General features: G+C 33.9%; 2 protein-coding genes across 4 annotated transcripts in view; one reads left to right on the forward strand and one right to left on the reverse strand.

The window, feature by feature from the left end:
• LOC306855201 (filamin-B-like) overlaps window positions 1-7,373 on the forward strand; it is a 95,847-nt gene extending 88,474 nt beyond the window's left edge. Inside the window, exons 39-45 of the mRNA XM_079393689.1 lie at window positions 149-286; window positions 376-491; window positions 2,177-2,309; window positions 3,599-3,775; window positions 5,285-5,503; window positions 5,580-5,780; window positions 6,378-7,373. Of these exons, the coding sequence (XP_079249815.1) occupies window positions 149-286; window positions 376-491; window positions 2,177-2,309; window positions 3,599-3,775; window positions 5,285-5,503; window positions 5,580-5,780; window positions 6,378-6,565 (1,172 nt within the window). The 3' untranslated portion in view covers window positions 6,566-7,373. The remainder of the gene's footprint in view (window positions 1-148; window positions 287-375; window positions 492-2,176; window positions 2,310-3,598; window positions 3,776-5,284; window positions 5,504-5,579; window positions 5,781-6,377) is intronic.
• A 1,765-nt stretch (window positions 7,374-9,138) lies between these two features.
• LOC306855202 (deoxyribonuclease gamma-like) lies at window positions 9,139-14,176 on the reverse strand. Of its 3 annotated transcripts, none has more exons than XM_079393690.1 (8): window positions 14,036-14,176; window positions 13,438-13,526; window positions 13,214-13,306; window positions 12,422-12,534; window positions 12,229-12,341; window positions 11,393-11,550; window positions 10,955-11,051; window positions 9,139-10,035 (listed from the first exon to the last, which is right to left on the reverse strand). In XM_079393690.1, the coding sequence occupies exons 1-8, from the start codon at window positions 14,162-14,164 to the stop codon at window positions 9,970-9,972; spliced, it is 858 nt and encodes a 285-aa protein (XP_079249816.1). In that variant the 5' UTR covers window positions 14,165-14,176; the 3' UTR covers window positions 9,139-9,969. The 3 variants fall into 3 exon arrangements, with proteins under 3 accessions (XP_079249816.1, XP_079249817.1, XP_079249818.1); XM_079393691.1 differs by having other exon boundaries at window positions 9,598-10,025; XM_079393692.1 differs by lacking the exon at window positions 14,036-14,176 and adding an exon at window positions 13,656-13,754 and having other exon boundaries at window positions 9,598-10,035.
• Window positions 14,177-15,203: the final 1,027 nt, after the last annotated feature.

Here is a 15,203-nt window from a genome sequence, read left to right on the forward strand (position 1 = left end):
ATTTGTTGTACTTTGTTGTAATTTATTTCAATAGTTTAATTTAACTTAATTTTGTGAAAAGGTTTGGAAATTTTGAATGTCTTTGAGATTGAGCTATATAAAACTCCTTTAAACATCCATTCATCTCATTCTTGTTGTGGTCATGCAGCTGAGTTTAATGTGTGGACGCGTGAGGCGGGCGCCGGCGGTCTGTCCATCGCTGTTGAAGGCCCCAGTCGTGCAGAAATCTCCTTTGAGGAAAGGAAGGACGGATCATGCGGCGTCTCATATGTAGCTCAAGAACCTGGTATAAAAACACACACGCAACCTTTCTGTCCCGTGCTCCCTTTGAAAAGCTGAGTTTCCCCAAGCAACTGATCTTCAATCTCTTTGCAGGCGACTATGAAGTGTCTATAAAGTTCAACGACGAGCACATTCCCGACAGCCCGTACCTGGTGCCTGTCTACGCTCCTGTAGACGACGCTCGGCGACTTACTGTTACTAGTCTTCAGGTGAGACATGAGGAAACATCGACACACAGACACATGTCCGCAGCTATTCGACTCTCAAACTAGCAGCATTTACACTGGAAAACAGTCAAACAGCGTCTTCTACTCAGTCTTCTACTCACCCATGCTGCATTTATTTGACTAAAAATACAGTAAAAACAATAAAATTGTGAAATATTATTACAATTTAATATAGCTGTTTTCTATTTGAATATATTTTAAAATATAAAAAAAATTTGAGTCAAAGCTGAATTTTCGGCATCATTACTCCAGTCTTTAGTGTCACACAGTACTTCAGAAATTAATTCTAATATATTGATTTACCGCTGAAGAATAATTTCTGATTATTATCAGTGTTAAAAACCGATTATTGACGTACTGTGTATATATAAGCAGCTTTGGAGCAGATTTATCTGGTGAAGTCGTCTTTGAATAGCTGTCGGACATCAGTTGTCTTTGTGTGGGCGCACTGGTGTTTCTCTTGTTTCATTTAAAGGCTTTTAACAGAATCCTCTCTTGTGAAGCTCACGGTAGGATCAGTTAAAGCAGAGAGAGGAAGACACCGACTGCTAGAAACCTCCATCCGACCCTTTCCCATCATTCTCTGTAGATTAGCAAACCCTGTAGTTCATGTTCTCTTGTCAAATGTTGGCCGTCTCTCTCTCAGCTTTAGCTGATCTTAAGTGAGTTCAGGTGAGATTGAGTAATTAAATATGTATTATTTGTATAATAATTTTTATAAATTTTCTTTATTTTTCAGTTTTTGATTTATTTGTTTGTTATATTTTGTTATTTTTATTTATTTTATTTATTTTGAGCAAATAAGCATTTTGATTATTTTAGTATTATGCCACTTTTAAAACATTCAAAACCATATAACAGTATATATATCATTTAAAATTCTAATTAATTCTTCATTTAAAAACAGTTAATACTTAAAATATATTGCTCAAATGTTTGGGGTCAGTAATGATTTTTAAAGAAAGTTATTCTAAATTAATACTTTTTATTCAGCAAGAAGGGATTATACCGATGAGAAGTGTCAGTAAAGACATTTATAATGTTATAAAAGAATTTTATTTCAAGTAAATTCTATTCTTTTGAACTTTCTATTCATCAAAGAATTCTGAAAAACAAAATGTATCCCTTTTTTTCTACAAAGCATGAAGCAGCACAACTGCATTCAACGTTTTAATGATAATCAGAAATGTTTCTTGAGCAGCAAATCAGCATATTATGCTGCATTCACTTGCATTCAATTATCATAAATACGAGTTTCCTAGTCGGACATTTTCCATGTAAGGCCTCTCTAAGGCCGTTCGTGTCCAATTTCCGACTAGGAAGCTCGTATTTACGATAATTCCGATAGCAAGTGAATGCAGCATAAGAATGATTTCTGAAGGATCATGTGACACTGAAGACTGGAGTAATGATAATGAAAATTCAGCTTTACATCACAGGAATAAATTACATTTTACAATGTATTCACATACAAAACACTTATTTTAAATTTGAATACGATTTCACAATTTTGATTGTATAATTGATCAAATAAATGCAGCCTTGGTGAGCAGAAGAGACTTATTACTGACCCCAGATTTTGAATGGTAGTGTATGCACATGAACAGCCCTTCCCAGAATGCAGTGGTGTGTGTGAGATGTTCTAAGATGTGGGTTCACTAATGTAGGAGTCGGGTCTGAAGGCGAACCAGCCGGCATCATTTGCGGTGCGTCTGAACGGAGCAAAAGGCCACATCGATGCTAAAGTTCACAGTCCGTCCGGAGCCCTGGAGGAGTGTGTGGTGTCTGAGCTAGAGCAAGGTCAGAGGATGAGGAGCTCACATGCTCTTTAACAACCTCTTCTAACTAGATATGATGCATTAGATAATTTTCTGTCATAACTAAAAAAAAAGAAAGGACTTCATTACATTTTAAAATAGGTGTTTTAAATCATGAAACCACATTCACAGCCCAGTTTACCACCATAAAATAATGCTTTTCACTCAGAAATATCTCGTTATGAAAGTAGAGGTGTATGTTAAATTCAGAATCGGAAACCAGATTCACAACTCATATTTACAAGCATCTTGTCACCCAACATTCAGCTGTTGACTGTTTGCAAATTAACACGCAAACTTAAATATAAAAAATATCAATTTAAATATAGAAAATATATTAAATATAAACTTAAATATTAACTTTACACACTTCTGTATTTAAAAATGTTAATTGTATAAACTTAAATACAGAAATTATGAAATATAGAAACTTAAATATAGACAATTTCATATATAAACTTAAATATTAAATACATGAACCTAAAAATATTAAAATTGGTGAACTTGTATAAATAGCAAATATATAAACTTAAATATTATGTAAAATTCAATATTGAACATGTTAAATATATATATAAACTTATTAATTAGCAATTTTATCATCTGGTTTGTTTACTTTTTGTTTTTCATACTAGTGTCTATTAGCATGCATTGTCCCTATTAAATAAATACATGTAAATATTGAAAATATGTAATATATAAAGTTAAAATATAGAAAATGTTAAATATGAAATGCATAAATTTCAATATTGAATTGAATATTACAAATTAACTTGTATATTAAAGTTCAGTGTAAAAAATATAAAATATAAAGTTAAATATAGAAAGTATTTAATACTTAAATATTAAATATAAATTTTCATTAATTACAAACCTGAGTATTGACTGAATTTACAAACTTAAAATATTAAATTGATAAACTTAAAGATTAAATCCATTAAATAATAAATAAATATATAAACTTAATGAAAATGGATAACAATGCATAAACTTCAACAGAAAAAATATTTAATGTATAAACTTGTGTGTATATATGTTCAGTGTTGCAAATATTAAATATGTAAACGTAAATATAGCTAAATTTGATAAATAAACTTAAATATTAAATATATAAACTTCAATATTTGAAAATGTTAAATATATAAGTAAATATATGAAATATTAAATATATAAACGTCTCATATGAACTGAGTCCCTGATTCGCATTTTGTCATTTGTTTCAGTAGTTCTGTTCATGTTTTGGCTCTCTGGTTAATTTACTCTATTCTCCAGACAAGTACGCGATCCGTTTCATCCCACGAGAGAACGGCATCCATGCCATTGACGTGAAGTTCAACGGGACGCACATCCCGGGCAGTCCGTTCCAGGTGCGTGTGGGAGAACCGGGACAGAGCGGGGATGCGGGACTCGTCACGGCTTACGGCCCCGGTCTGGAACGAGGAAGCACAGGTGACACACATCGCTTGCTGGCACAGGGCTAAAAACTATTCTGAGCAGTTTCCCTGTACGCCGTCACTCTGTGTTTTCCACACTGTGAATACTGATTGTTCCATGTTTCTTTTGACTTGGCGTGTGGAGAGGAAGTCGGGCCGCTGCGCGCTGTCACTCACGCTGAACGCACTTATTGTCTCAGCAGAATGATTTAAACAGAAGGATTTTGGATTACCTAAGATATTTCTCATGGATCACATCCAGAACAAATCTATGTCTTCATTGTAACTTGTCTAGTGGCGAGTTAGTGTAAAGCTCACAGAGACATTCAACCCTGCGCAAAAGGTCGCAGCATTAATGTGTTGCCTAGAAATTGATTTCAGCTGTGTAAGACTAAAGAAAAGCCACAGGGTTAACTTGGAGGAAAAAATACGTCAGAAAAGCCTCTGGTTCCCGCTGCTGGTGTCTGATAATGTCCGTGTAAACACAACAGACGACTGATCGCCGTTTATCGTTTACAGATTGCTCAGAATAAAATACAGACACACTTTACAGCACTTACAGGTGTGATACCGGGTATATTATGCAGCTTTAAACATTTCCTATTTCTACATCAGTAGCAAAATACTGTAGACTGTCACATGACCTCATTATGTTGCCTGTTTAATTCATTATATTGTTATATATATAAATATATTATATTGACTAAATAAATTACTGTTTAAATGCATTTATATATAATTAAATATTACAAATGAATAGGCCCTATAAATTTATATTTATAGATTTGACCATGTTTAATTAATTCATTATATTGTTAAATAACTAAATTAATATTTATATATCATTAAATAATATAAATTTTTATAAATTTGTCCTCATGTTTAATTAATTTATCATTATTATTAAATAACGAAATAATTTACTGTGTATATATATTTATATATCATTAAAAAAACTAAATTAATAATACATTTATATTATATTCTGTTTATATATTATTTAACTCACATTTATAACTAAATGACTATTTCTACATAATATAAATGAATAATATATTTAATCACATTGTTGCAAATGCCTTCAGTTCTCAGAAATGTTGTTTTGCTTTTGTCTAAAATTGTCAACTCAATACTTGATTGGAGTTTTTTTGTTGTTTTATTGTTCGAAAATAAATGAATGAAATGAATGTTATCACTTTGGATGTATTTGTCATACTGGATATTGGAGGTCAGGTCAAGCACATTGCATTGCACTGCTTCACACAGTGTGCTGCTTTGTTCACTATGCAGTTTGGTAAATGCAGTAGGATGTTTTGGTTTCCAAGCATAAAATCTACTGCGCATACTGCATGCTAAAGAAAGATAGTATGCTATTCTCAACAGTCATTGTGATGCCACCTTTGATGGCTGACAGGAAACCGAAGCGAGAATATTGTAGTTGTCATGAACCAGTTTATCATGTGTGCAAATACACCATCGTGCATTCTCTCACACATCATACTGAATCTCACGCCTCGTCTGACAGGTAACCAGGCCGATTTTACCATCAATAACACCAAAGCGGGACCGGGATCTTTGGCCGTCACCATCGAGGGCCCGTCTAAGGTGAAGATGGAGTGTCAGGAGTGTCCCGAAGGCTTTAAAGTGTACTACACGCCAATGGCCCCTGGAAACTACATCATCACTATCAAATACGGCGGCCCCAACCACATCAGCGGAAGCCCGTTTAAAGCCAAAGTCACAGGTGAGGCGAGCCGGACCGATCGGAGCTGAAGTGATGGAGTTGTGTGTGATGGTGTTGATGACTGTCTGGTGTTCAGGGCCACGGCTGGTGAACGTGACTAACGCCAGCGAGATGTCCACTCTGATGGTGGATCCGGTGAGCAGGGCAAGCAGTGTGAACTCCTACAGCGCGTCTCCCAGCGTCTCTGACGCCAGCAAGGTTCTCAGTCGAGGCCCGGGTCTCAGCAAGGCCTTTGTGGGCCAGAAAGCGTCTTTCTCTGTGGACTGCAGTAAAGCAGGTGAGATCTCGGGTTATTACTGGACATAACTTGAGCATGAGCCAGATAAATGTTTATTACAGGGAACAAATGCATATGCATTCAACAAAATGCAATAAAATGCACTTTATATACTGTCTTATGTACACTGAAGTGTTTGTTTGTTTCACATTATTTTTATTAAATGAACTACGGATTATGAAAATTTGGGAGAATAGATAATTTTATTAAATAATATTCTTTAATAATAACAATGACAACAATAATAACAATAATATAAAAAAATCTTAATTTTAATATTAAATTATATATAAATGTGTATATAAAACATTTATTTACATTATCATATTAATACAATTAAATATTATAGTAATAATATGTAAATGTATATTAAACATGTTGATATTATATTTTTGTTTTATATTATTTATATTAATATATTTAAAAACATGTTATTTACTATTAATTTAATACATTTTATATAACATTTATTTTAGCATAATATACATAATATACGATCATAACTCTCTATCATGGCAATATTGCCTAAATTACATTTTATACAGGCATAATTGTGTTTTACCATTTGTTGTCTCACATGTATTTGTTTGTTTCCAGGGAAGAACATGCTGCTGGTCGGTGTTCACGGTCCTCTGACGCCCTGCGAGGAGATCCTGGTCAAACACATGGGAAACATGCAGTACAACATCAGCTACGTCTTAAAGGAGCGGGGCAACTACATCTTGGCTGTGAAATGGGGAGATGAACACGTCCCAGGCTCCCCCTTCCAAGTCACCGTCCCATAATTCCCTGCGGTTAATCAGAAACCCCTCCTGACAGAGAGAAAGACACTGTACAAAAACAACTAAAAGACCTTCTTCATTCTGTTGAACTATGCACTTGATCAGGTTTTTGACTGGAATGTGACACATTATGACTGTAACGCTGACGGCATGTTGTTATGATGCATGAATTGTACATTACTTCTATTTGTGGATTTAGTACAGCATTGCAAGTCTTAAGATGAGTGTGAAGAAGTTAAAAGACGGTGTATGAACAAACTGATCGGGGTTTCAAACCCAAGCGTCTCTTTACTACTGATATTGACTCGAATCGTTCATCTCTTTCTAACATACTGTCTCTTTTAATTCACCTATTATAACCTTTCTTTTGTGTTTGATTCTCGCTGCATAAACTGAACTGTGACGTTCATTCGCTCATAAAGCATCATCCATCACTTCAAATCAAGCGCTTCTGTATTCATTTCAACTGGTTTCAATGCTACATATTGAATAGTTTACATAAAACTATTTTAGCAAATCCCTCAACAGCAGGTTTTTTACACATTTAATCTGATTTTCTGGCTTTTTGAAGACGCTAATATACAAAAGTCACAGTGATAGATTTATGCAGGTCTTTCTCATTCTTTAAGTTTGTCTTAATTCTACTAGTTTTGATACTCCAGTGGTGAAGTATTTTGTAAGTGTTTTAAGGGCAAGAGGGGACATTTAATTGTATTTTGTATTTAGCCACTGGTGCCTTATTGTGAGAAACGTGAACAGATTTGATGTACATTTGCTTATTAAAACTGACTGCAATAAAGAATTCAAGATTAAAAATAGTGTCTCATTATTTATCAACAGTGAAACTTTCAGAAAATTCTTGGAATGTTTCCTGTGAGGGGGAGTAAATGGTCAAAAGTCTTTTGGAGTGAACTGTTCCTTTAACTCAGTGACTCTGTTCTGTTTAGAATTCCAGTAACAGGAAGTGCATTGGCCACCTTGATTGAGAATGTTCCATTGTTACCATAGAAACGACCCTAAATAACAGAAACCTGTATATTTGTAGTTCCAAAGGTCATGTGCATTATTCATGATTTCCTTTGCTTTGTTTAGGCAGGAGGAAGTCGATGTAATTGAGTTAGTTTGTGTAATTTAGGATTATTAATTTGACTAACTCACTGGCTGATTGTGTTTTATGTTCTGAAATGTTCTGCTGCCTCCTTCAGGACAGATCTGAGTATTACAACACCTGCTTAAAGGGTTAGTTCAAACTAAATGATTTAGAATATTTATATAAATAATTATCATCGTTTAGTCATATTCAAGTTTCATACATGTATTACCTGATGGGAAAAAAATAAATAAAATATAGCCAGTGTTTATATTGTTAACTAAAACTATTAAAAGTCATTTTCGCAACTGGAATAAATATATAAATATTAAATAAATTTTAACTTTTGCTGTCAAGGCAACAATTCTAATTTTCTGAACTAAAATTATAACTGTATAGGCCTACTAATTTTTAAAAGGAATAAAAATTGCAAAAGATGACTGTAATTGAAATTAAAGCTGAAAATGTAGAAAGTATGCAATTCGAAATATTAGTATTATTATTATTATTGTCAAGTAAAAATGGACGAAGATGTGAAAAGTGAAGGAATTGACAGCTGGTTTGCTTGCTGGTTTATGAACTGTTTTGTTTTAATATTTTAAGTTTAATTTTGTATAGTTTTTTTCTTTTTGAGAGCCCGAAAATAATGTTTCGTACTCTCCAAGGCTGTATTTGTTTGATTAAAAATACAGCAAAAACAGTAATATTGCCAAATATTATTACAATTAAAAATAACTGATTTCAGTTTGAATATATATTAAAATGTAATTTATTTTTGATACAAAGCTGAATTCCTCAGCATCATTACTCCAGTCTTCAGTGTCACATGATCCTTCAGAAATCATTCTAATATACTGATTTACTGCTCAAGAAACATTTCTGATTATTATTATCAATGTTATATATTTTTGTGGAAACCCTGATATATTTTATTTTCAAGATTCTTTGATGAGTAGAAGGTTAAAAAGAACAGCATTTATTTGAAATTGAAATTTTTTGTAACATAAATGCCTTTATTCTCACTTTTGGTCAATTTAATGCATCCTATCTAAATAGTATTTATAATAATAATAAAAAAAGCTTACTATCCACAAACTTTCGAATAGTAGTGCAGGCCTATATAAAGACAAATATTATTAGGATTATTGGTGGTGGTGATGGCGCAGTGGATAAGACACATGCCTTTGGTGTGAGAGACCCGGGTTCGAATCCACTGTGAGACACCAATGTGTCCCTGAGCAAGACACTTAACCCGTAGTTGCTCCAGAGGTGTGCGACCTCTGACATATATAGCAATTGTAAGTCACTTTGGATAAAAGCGTCAGCTAAATGAATAAATGTAAATGTGATAAAATGGTTGCATGCAATATTAAGTATATTCACTTAACTGTAATGGCTAAATGTCAAGCACTAAACTAAACTTGGTTTCCTCAGGTGGTTATGAGATTGAGTGTAAGACACAAGCCTACGGGAGATCCGGGATCGTAAGGAGCACTTTCTACGCCAGGAATGGCATTTTTAATATTCCCACAGCTACTGATCAACTAAGGATGAAACACCAATGAATGTTTATCTTGAACAGACAGTATTCACCTTAAACCTACTTAAATCTAATACTCTGACCCACAGTTTCACAGACAAGGCCTAGTCCTAGACTAAAATGTAATGTTTCAACTGAAAGAAACTCGCACTGACTGATCTTAAAATATATCAGTGCCTTTGTTTTGTCTCAAAAAGCACACCAGTAATGTTTTTTTTCCTAAGCACATTTATAAAAATGACTTAAAATGTCCTAATTGAACTATGGGCTAATCCTGGTTTAGTCTAAGCCTTGTCTGTGAAACCGGGCCTGAGTCATTTACTCAAGTAAATCTTTTATTTTAATGAAATAAATCATATAAGTATGCATACATTATCAATGCATTGATAAAAATCCCTATGATTTGAAATCATCTGATAGAACATTTATTGTTGAAGGCTGTTTTAGAACATGCAAACGTCAATAAAAAGCACTTATACATGGAGTTAATTAATGGAGAAATGTAGACGGGTTAAAGTGTTAACAGGCTTGTAAACTAACTCTACTGTCTCACAGCAACCAGTAAAACAACACTGCTGACCGCTGGTTCATAATTAACATTGTCATTATCATTCAATCAAACATTTCTGCTCTTCTCTACAAAAACACAGGAAAAAAGTAAAGCACTGAACACTCGCTTTCTGTTAGAACTCATTTGTTTTCTTGTAAGTTGTTTCTCATCTCATCTGTAGGACTAATGAAGCAGGCAAGCAGTAAAAGTGTAAATGGAGACGGTTGTTATCCTCTCATCTGCGCTTGGTTTACAGTGATGCAGAGTGGGAAATGATCGCTCACTGCCAGAGCCTGCAGAACAGACACAGCTGTTAGAGTGCTTTACTGACAAGTTGTCACAGCTTACTCGTAATGAATATTTCTCAAGGTTAGTTTATTTTGTCTGGTTTATGTATTGTAAACTTTGAAGTCTTAACAACAATAAAAGTATGTTGCACGTTATTAATCCAGGAGAAAAGATAGTTGAACACACTTTAACTATAGTGCTGCATGTTTGACACTGATGTGTGAATAATACCTCTTTGAAAAACAGTACTAATTAAAGACATATTATACAAACACAGCATATATCTGCATTTAACAACATTTAGCGATTTATGAAAAAGCACAATATTAAATGGCCAACAGAGATTAAACTCTGTGTTTGAAATCAATACGCAAAATTACTGCAAGAGAAAAAAAAAGCATAACTGAGATATAACCTATGTGACAACTTGCCCTGTTCTCCCTTAATCATGTCATTTTGTCAATTTTCCTTTCTTTTCTTCTAGTGAGCATCAGAGCTCAGTGACTTCTGTTTTTGTTACTTATGACACAACCGTTCAAAAGTTTGTGGTTAGTAAAATGTTGTTTTTAAGAAAAAATAATTAATTCAATTAATCAAAGCTGGCTTTAAAGACATTTATAATGTTACAAAATATTTATATTTCAACGAAATGCTGGATGCTTCCACAAATATATTAATCAGCACAACTGTTTTCAATACTGATAATAATCATAAGTGTTTCCTGAGCAGCAAATCAGCATATTCGAATGATTTCTAGAGTAATGATGCTGAAAATTCTTGAAATAAAATTGAAAAAGTTGAAATAAAATGTTTATATATATATAAGTCCATACTTGGTGAGCAGAAGAGAATTCCTGTAAAAACAAATCGGACTAACCCCGAACTTTTGAACAGTAGTTTAGAATCTCATTAGATTATATTTACCTCCTGCTCAGTGAGGCCAAATTCCTCTTTAAAGTTGAACACCTCCACTGATTCAGGATTCACAGCCTCAATCATCCTCTCTCCACGGAGGACGACCCTGCAGCACACAAAAATGGGAATGTGGTGGTCATCACATGACGTTAACGGAGATTTCATAAAATCCTTTTATACTAAACCACTATGAGCACACTTCTTACTAAGGCTGCAACACCCAGGTCATCATGGGTTCAAATCCCAGGGAAAGCGTGAACTGAAAAAATTGCTCACGTTGAATGCAATGCCAGTCTCTTTGCATAAATGCATCTGCTAAATGCATAAATGTAAATGTGACCTGACCCTAAAATCTAGGAACGTTGTTCCAAGACCAACAAGGTTGTTGGTTCATGGCCTTATAGGTGTCGGCAAGTTAGCTTTATAGATTTATATTTATCTGCCCACCTGTCATAAGCACATCTGGTCGATTCCTTCACTGACGTGTCCAGCTTGTCACCTGTCAGCCACACAAACTGAGTTTCCGAGCGCAGACGGATGTTCACCCACTGTCTCTTTGGAACGTAACCACAGGCGGCATTAAAATCCCCCATAATGATGAAGTTCTGACAAAGACAAAATGGAAACTGAGTGAGGAAACAGGAACTCAGAGACTTTGAGAGTGAAACCAGGTACACAGAAGACCATGAAAAAGAAGGACTTTGTTTGGCATGTGTGGTTAGAATACTATTCTAATATGAGTATTCCAGTATGAGAAATTGATTTTGTGGATGGTCGATTTTACTGTGGAGGCAGTGAATATTATATAACCAAATATGGCAGATATTATCACAGCTAACAAGGAACATTCTCAGAAAGTTCTGGCAAAGTTATGAGCAAACATTCTTTCAGTAACATTAATGAAATGTTTGGTCAGAGTTACATGGTCTTTAATAATTTTAATCTTAAAACGTTAGCACAATACATTATTTATACATCATTCACAAAACGTTTTATCTGAAACATTTTAGTTAAATGTTTATTTGTTCTTGTTTTAAAAAAAACTTGTTTTAGAACGTTCAGAGAACATTTAAAAGTAATATCCCCATAATGTTTCCAAAATGGAATGTTCCTTTAACATTCGAACAACCGCGAAAAATCTTTGAAAAACCTTTGAAAAACTGGAAGTTTGGAATGTTCAGATGACATTCAGAAATAACGTTTCTATAGCTTAAGTGAACGTTATCAAAACGTTTTTCGAACATAATTTAGTTCGCTGGGGATCTGGATGGAGAAGCGCTTACGTCTGATCGCCACAGCTGGGAAACGTTCTGATAAACGTCGTACAGTTCATCGATTTCTTTCACAGCCGCTCCTGGAGCCGTGTGAATAGGAATAATGACGAAATCCTTGATTTCTGTTGAAAGACAGACGGAAATATGTTTGTCATCATTTTTATGGAGGTAAGATTCACTTTTTACTCAGTAAATGTCTCACCAGTTTTTGGTGAGGAAAACCACACGACGAACGGCTCTCGAGCAAAAGCGTCTTCATCCCCGGTTTGAGTGTCTGGATACTGATAGACGGATTTCACAGACAGTATATTCTGCCTGAAATCATCAGAAATGATTATCGCAACTTGATTTTTTTATTTTCTTTTTCCAGATGCATATAGAAGCCCGTTTCCGTCACAAAATAGCTAATAATAATACAAAAAAACATGGTTACTAGCTGTGGTTTTGCTACACTAACCATTGTTTATCAATGTAAAATAAAAAGAGCAAATGGGAGAAGCAGATGAACACACAACAGCATAACAACAAAGTTAGAGTGTAAAATGGATAATTCAGCTGAACTGTGCTCGTATTAAACACGTTGGCTCTTATATGTTCTTACTCCACACATTAAATGTGTGTCCTTGAAAGCACAATTTTCTAGCGTATGTAATTTATCTTCTCAGGTAAAATCACTGATGTGGCCGAAATGACAATAACTGTGGCTACATACACACACACATATATATATATATATATATATATATATATATATATATATATATATATATATATATATATATATATATATATATATATATATATATATATTCAAAATTATTGCTAGAGACAACTTAGTGGCCGATGGATATTGGTAAGGACATGTCCATAGCGTCCCTACTAAATTCTACATCCTTGATCCTCATGCATTTTGCTGCTAAATTGGTATGACCATGTGTTTGCATGCTGTATAACATTAATAATAATTTAATATTTGTTAATACATTACACATACCTGTAAATGAAGGCATATTGCTCCTTGTATGATTTTCTCCCGAGTCTCTCACTAATGACAGCGGTAAATTCATTTGCTCGTGTCCTGGACCTGCTGTGGAGACAGTTTGTAAAGTTTTAGATTTTTTTTTGTATTAATCAAGACTGGTTCATTTTATGTTGGTTATCTCATGTTATAAGGAATGTCCTAATGTCTGATGTATTTGAGCAGAGGAGTGTATTTACCTGTTCAGGTGAGTCATGAGTTGATCAAACGCTTTTCCTTTTGCATCTTTGATCTCCAGGACAAGCATTAGGTCACAGCGACTGATGCTCTGCAGTGTGACAATCTCAATTAATTACATTCATCACTGTTTGTTTATGCCTTGAAAATCACATTACAAAGTATCCTCATCCCATCACCACAATCGGAACATTTGGAACTTTGGGAGGAGTATTCAGACCTTGAGCAATCAGAACAATGCGGCGACAAAACGTCTTGTTCCTCTGTGTTCTCCTGCTTTGACACACTAGATAGTAAAACAATGCAGCTTCTGGGCTCACTATAATAACATGCAATGATGTTTAGTAGCATAATATTATCTGGTTTGTTATGAAATGACATTTTCTTAAACAGTAAGTCAGTGGTTTGCAGAGTGGGATTGCAGCCAAATCTTGTATTGGAGAGTGTTTTTCCATAAAACCATGAAGTTCATTATGCATTCAACTAAAACACAATACAATTTAAAATAGTGAATTATGAAATATACATTCAAAATAGCATTCAAGCGTTTTGTCATTTTGCATTAGTTATTGAATGCAAAATTAAACATAAAAAGTTCACCTCCACTATGATGTTCAGCACATCTGGTTTGGAGATTTTGCTCTCTCCGAATGATTTTATGTTGAAGGAGCAGATCTTGAGAGCCGCGGCTCCTCCGAGGTTCAGCAGCAGGACCAGAGTTCTCAGCATCACTGTCAGTTGAGATATGAGGAAAATCTGTGAAATTCCTTCAATTATACTGTATCCAAACCCTTCCTGACTTCAACTTCTTGGCCATGTCTATTTTTGCATTCTGACTCAGGGAGGTATGAGTTGATTCCTGTTTTCAGATGATTTTACATGTGTTATTTCTCTTGTATTTAAATAGGGTTTTGTGCTTAAGGTAATCACTGAATAATTTAAATAATATAATTCAATATAATTATTATATAATTCACATAATATAATCAACTCACTAATCAGTTTGGCAGGTTATAATTAATAAATGGTGTCCTCCAACCATTTTGGTGCTATCTGCAAAGGCATTCAGTATAATATTATATTTATATTTTAGAAAATATAATGGATTTTGTGATATAAAATTCAATAAACAATATTGCAGGATTCCATTTTTATTTCATATGTCAGGCTTTCCAGCTCAAATAAAAGAGAGAAAAAAGGAAGAGCTAAAATTAGAAATAATCACCAGTGTAGGTAAAATAATCACATTTATCTTTGCATGAAAAACAAGAAATGTTACAACACAGAAAAAGCTATGTATATACATACATACATACAGTGGGGCAAATAAGTATTTAATACACTGCCAATTTATCAAGTTTTCCCACTTACAAAGAATGGAGAGATCTGTAATTTTCATTGTAGGTACACCTCAACTGTGAGAGACATGAAATAAGTATTTGATACAATAGAAAAATAGAACTTAATATTTGGTACAGAAACCTTTGTTTACAATTACAGAGGTCAGACGTTTCCTGTAGTTCTTGACCAGGTTTGCACACACTACAGCAGGAAATTCAAGATTCAAGATTTTTTATTTGTCACATACACAATTATCCAGAGTATAACCAGGAGTGAAATGTAGGTCAGGTCCACTCCAAGGACAGTGCAATTATATAGAATACAAATATTAAGAAAAAGAAAAGTAGAAAAAATAAAAGAATAATATAAAATAAAAGATAAAAAATATAAATGTGCAGGTCAGTATGTTGTTGACTTAAATAGTAAT

This window comes from Barbus barbus (assembly GCF_936440315.1).
Source record: "Barbus barbus genome assembly, chromosome: 35".
NCBI classification, from domain to species: Eukaryota; Metazoa; Chordata; class Actinopteri; order Cypriniformes; family Cyprinidae; genus Barbus; species Barbus barbus.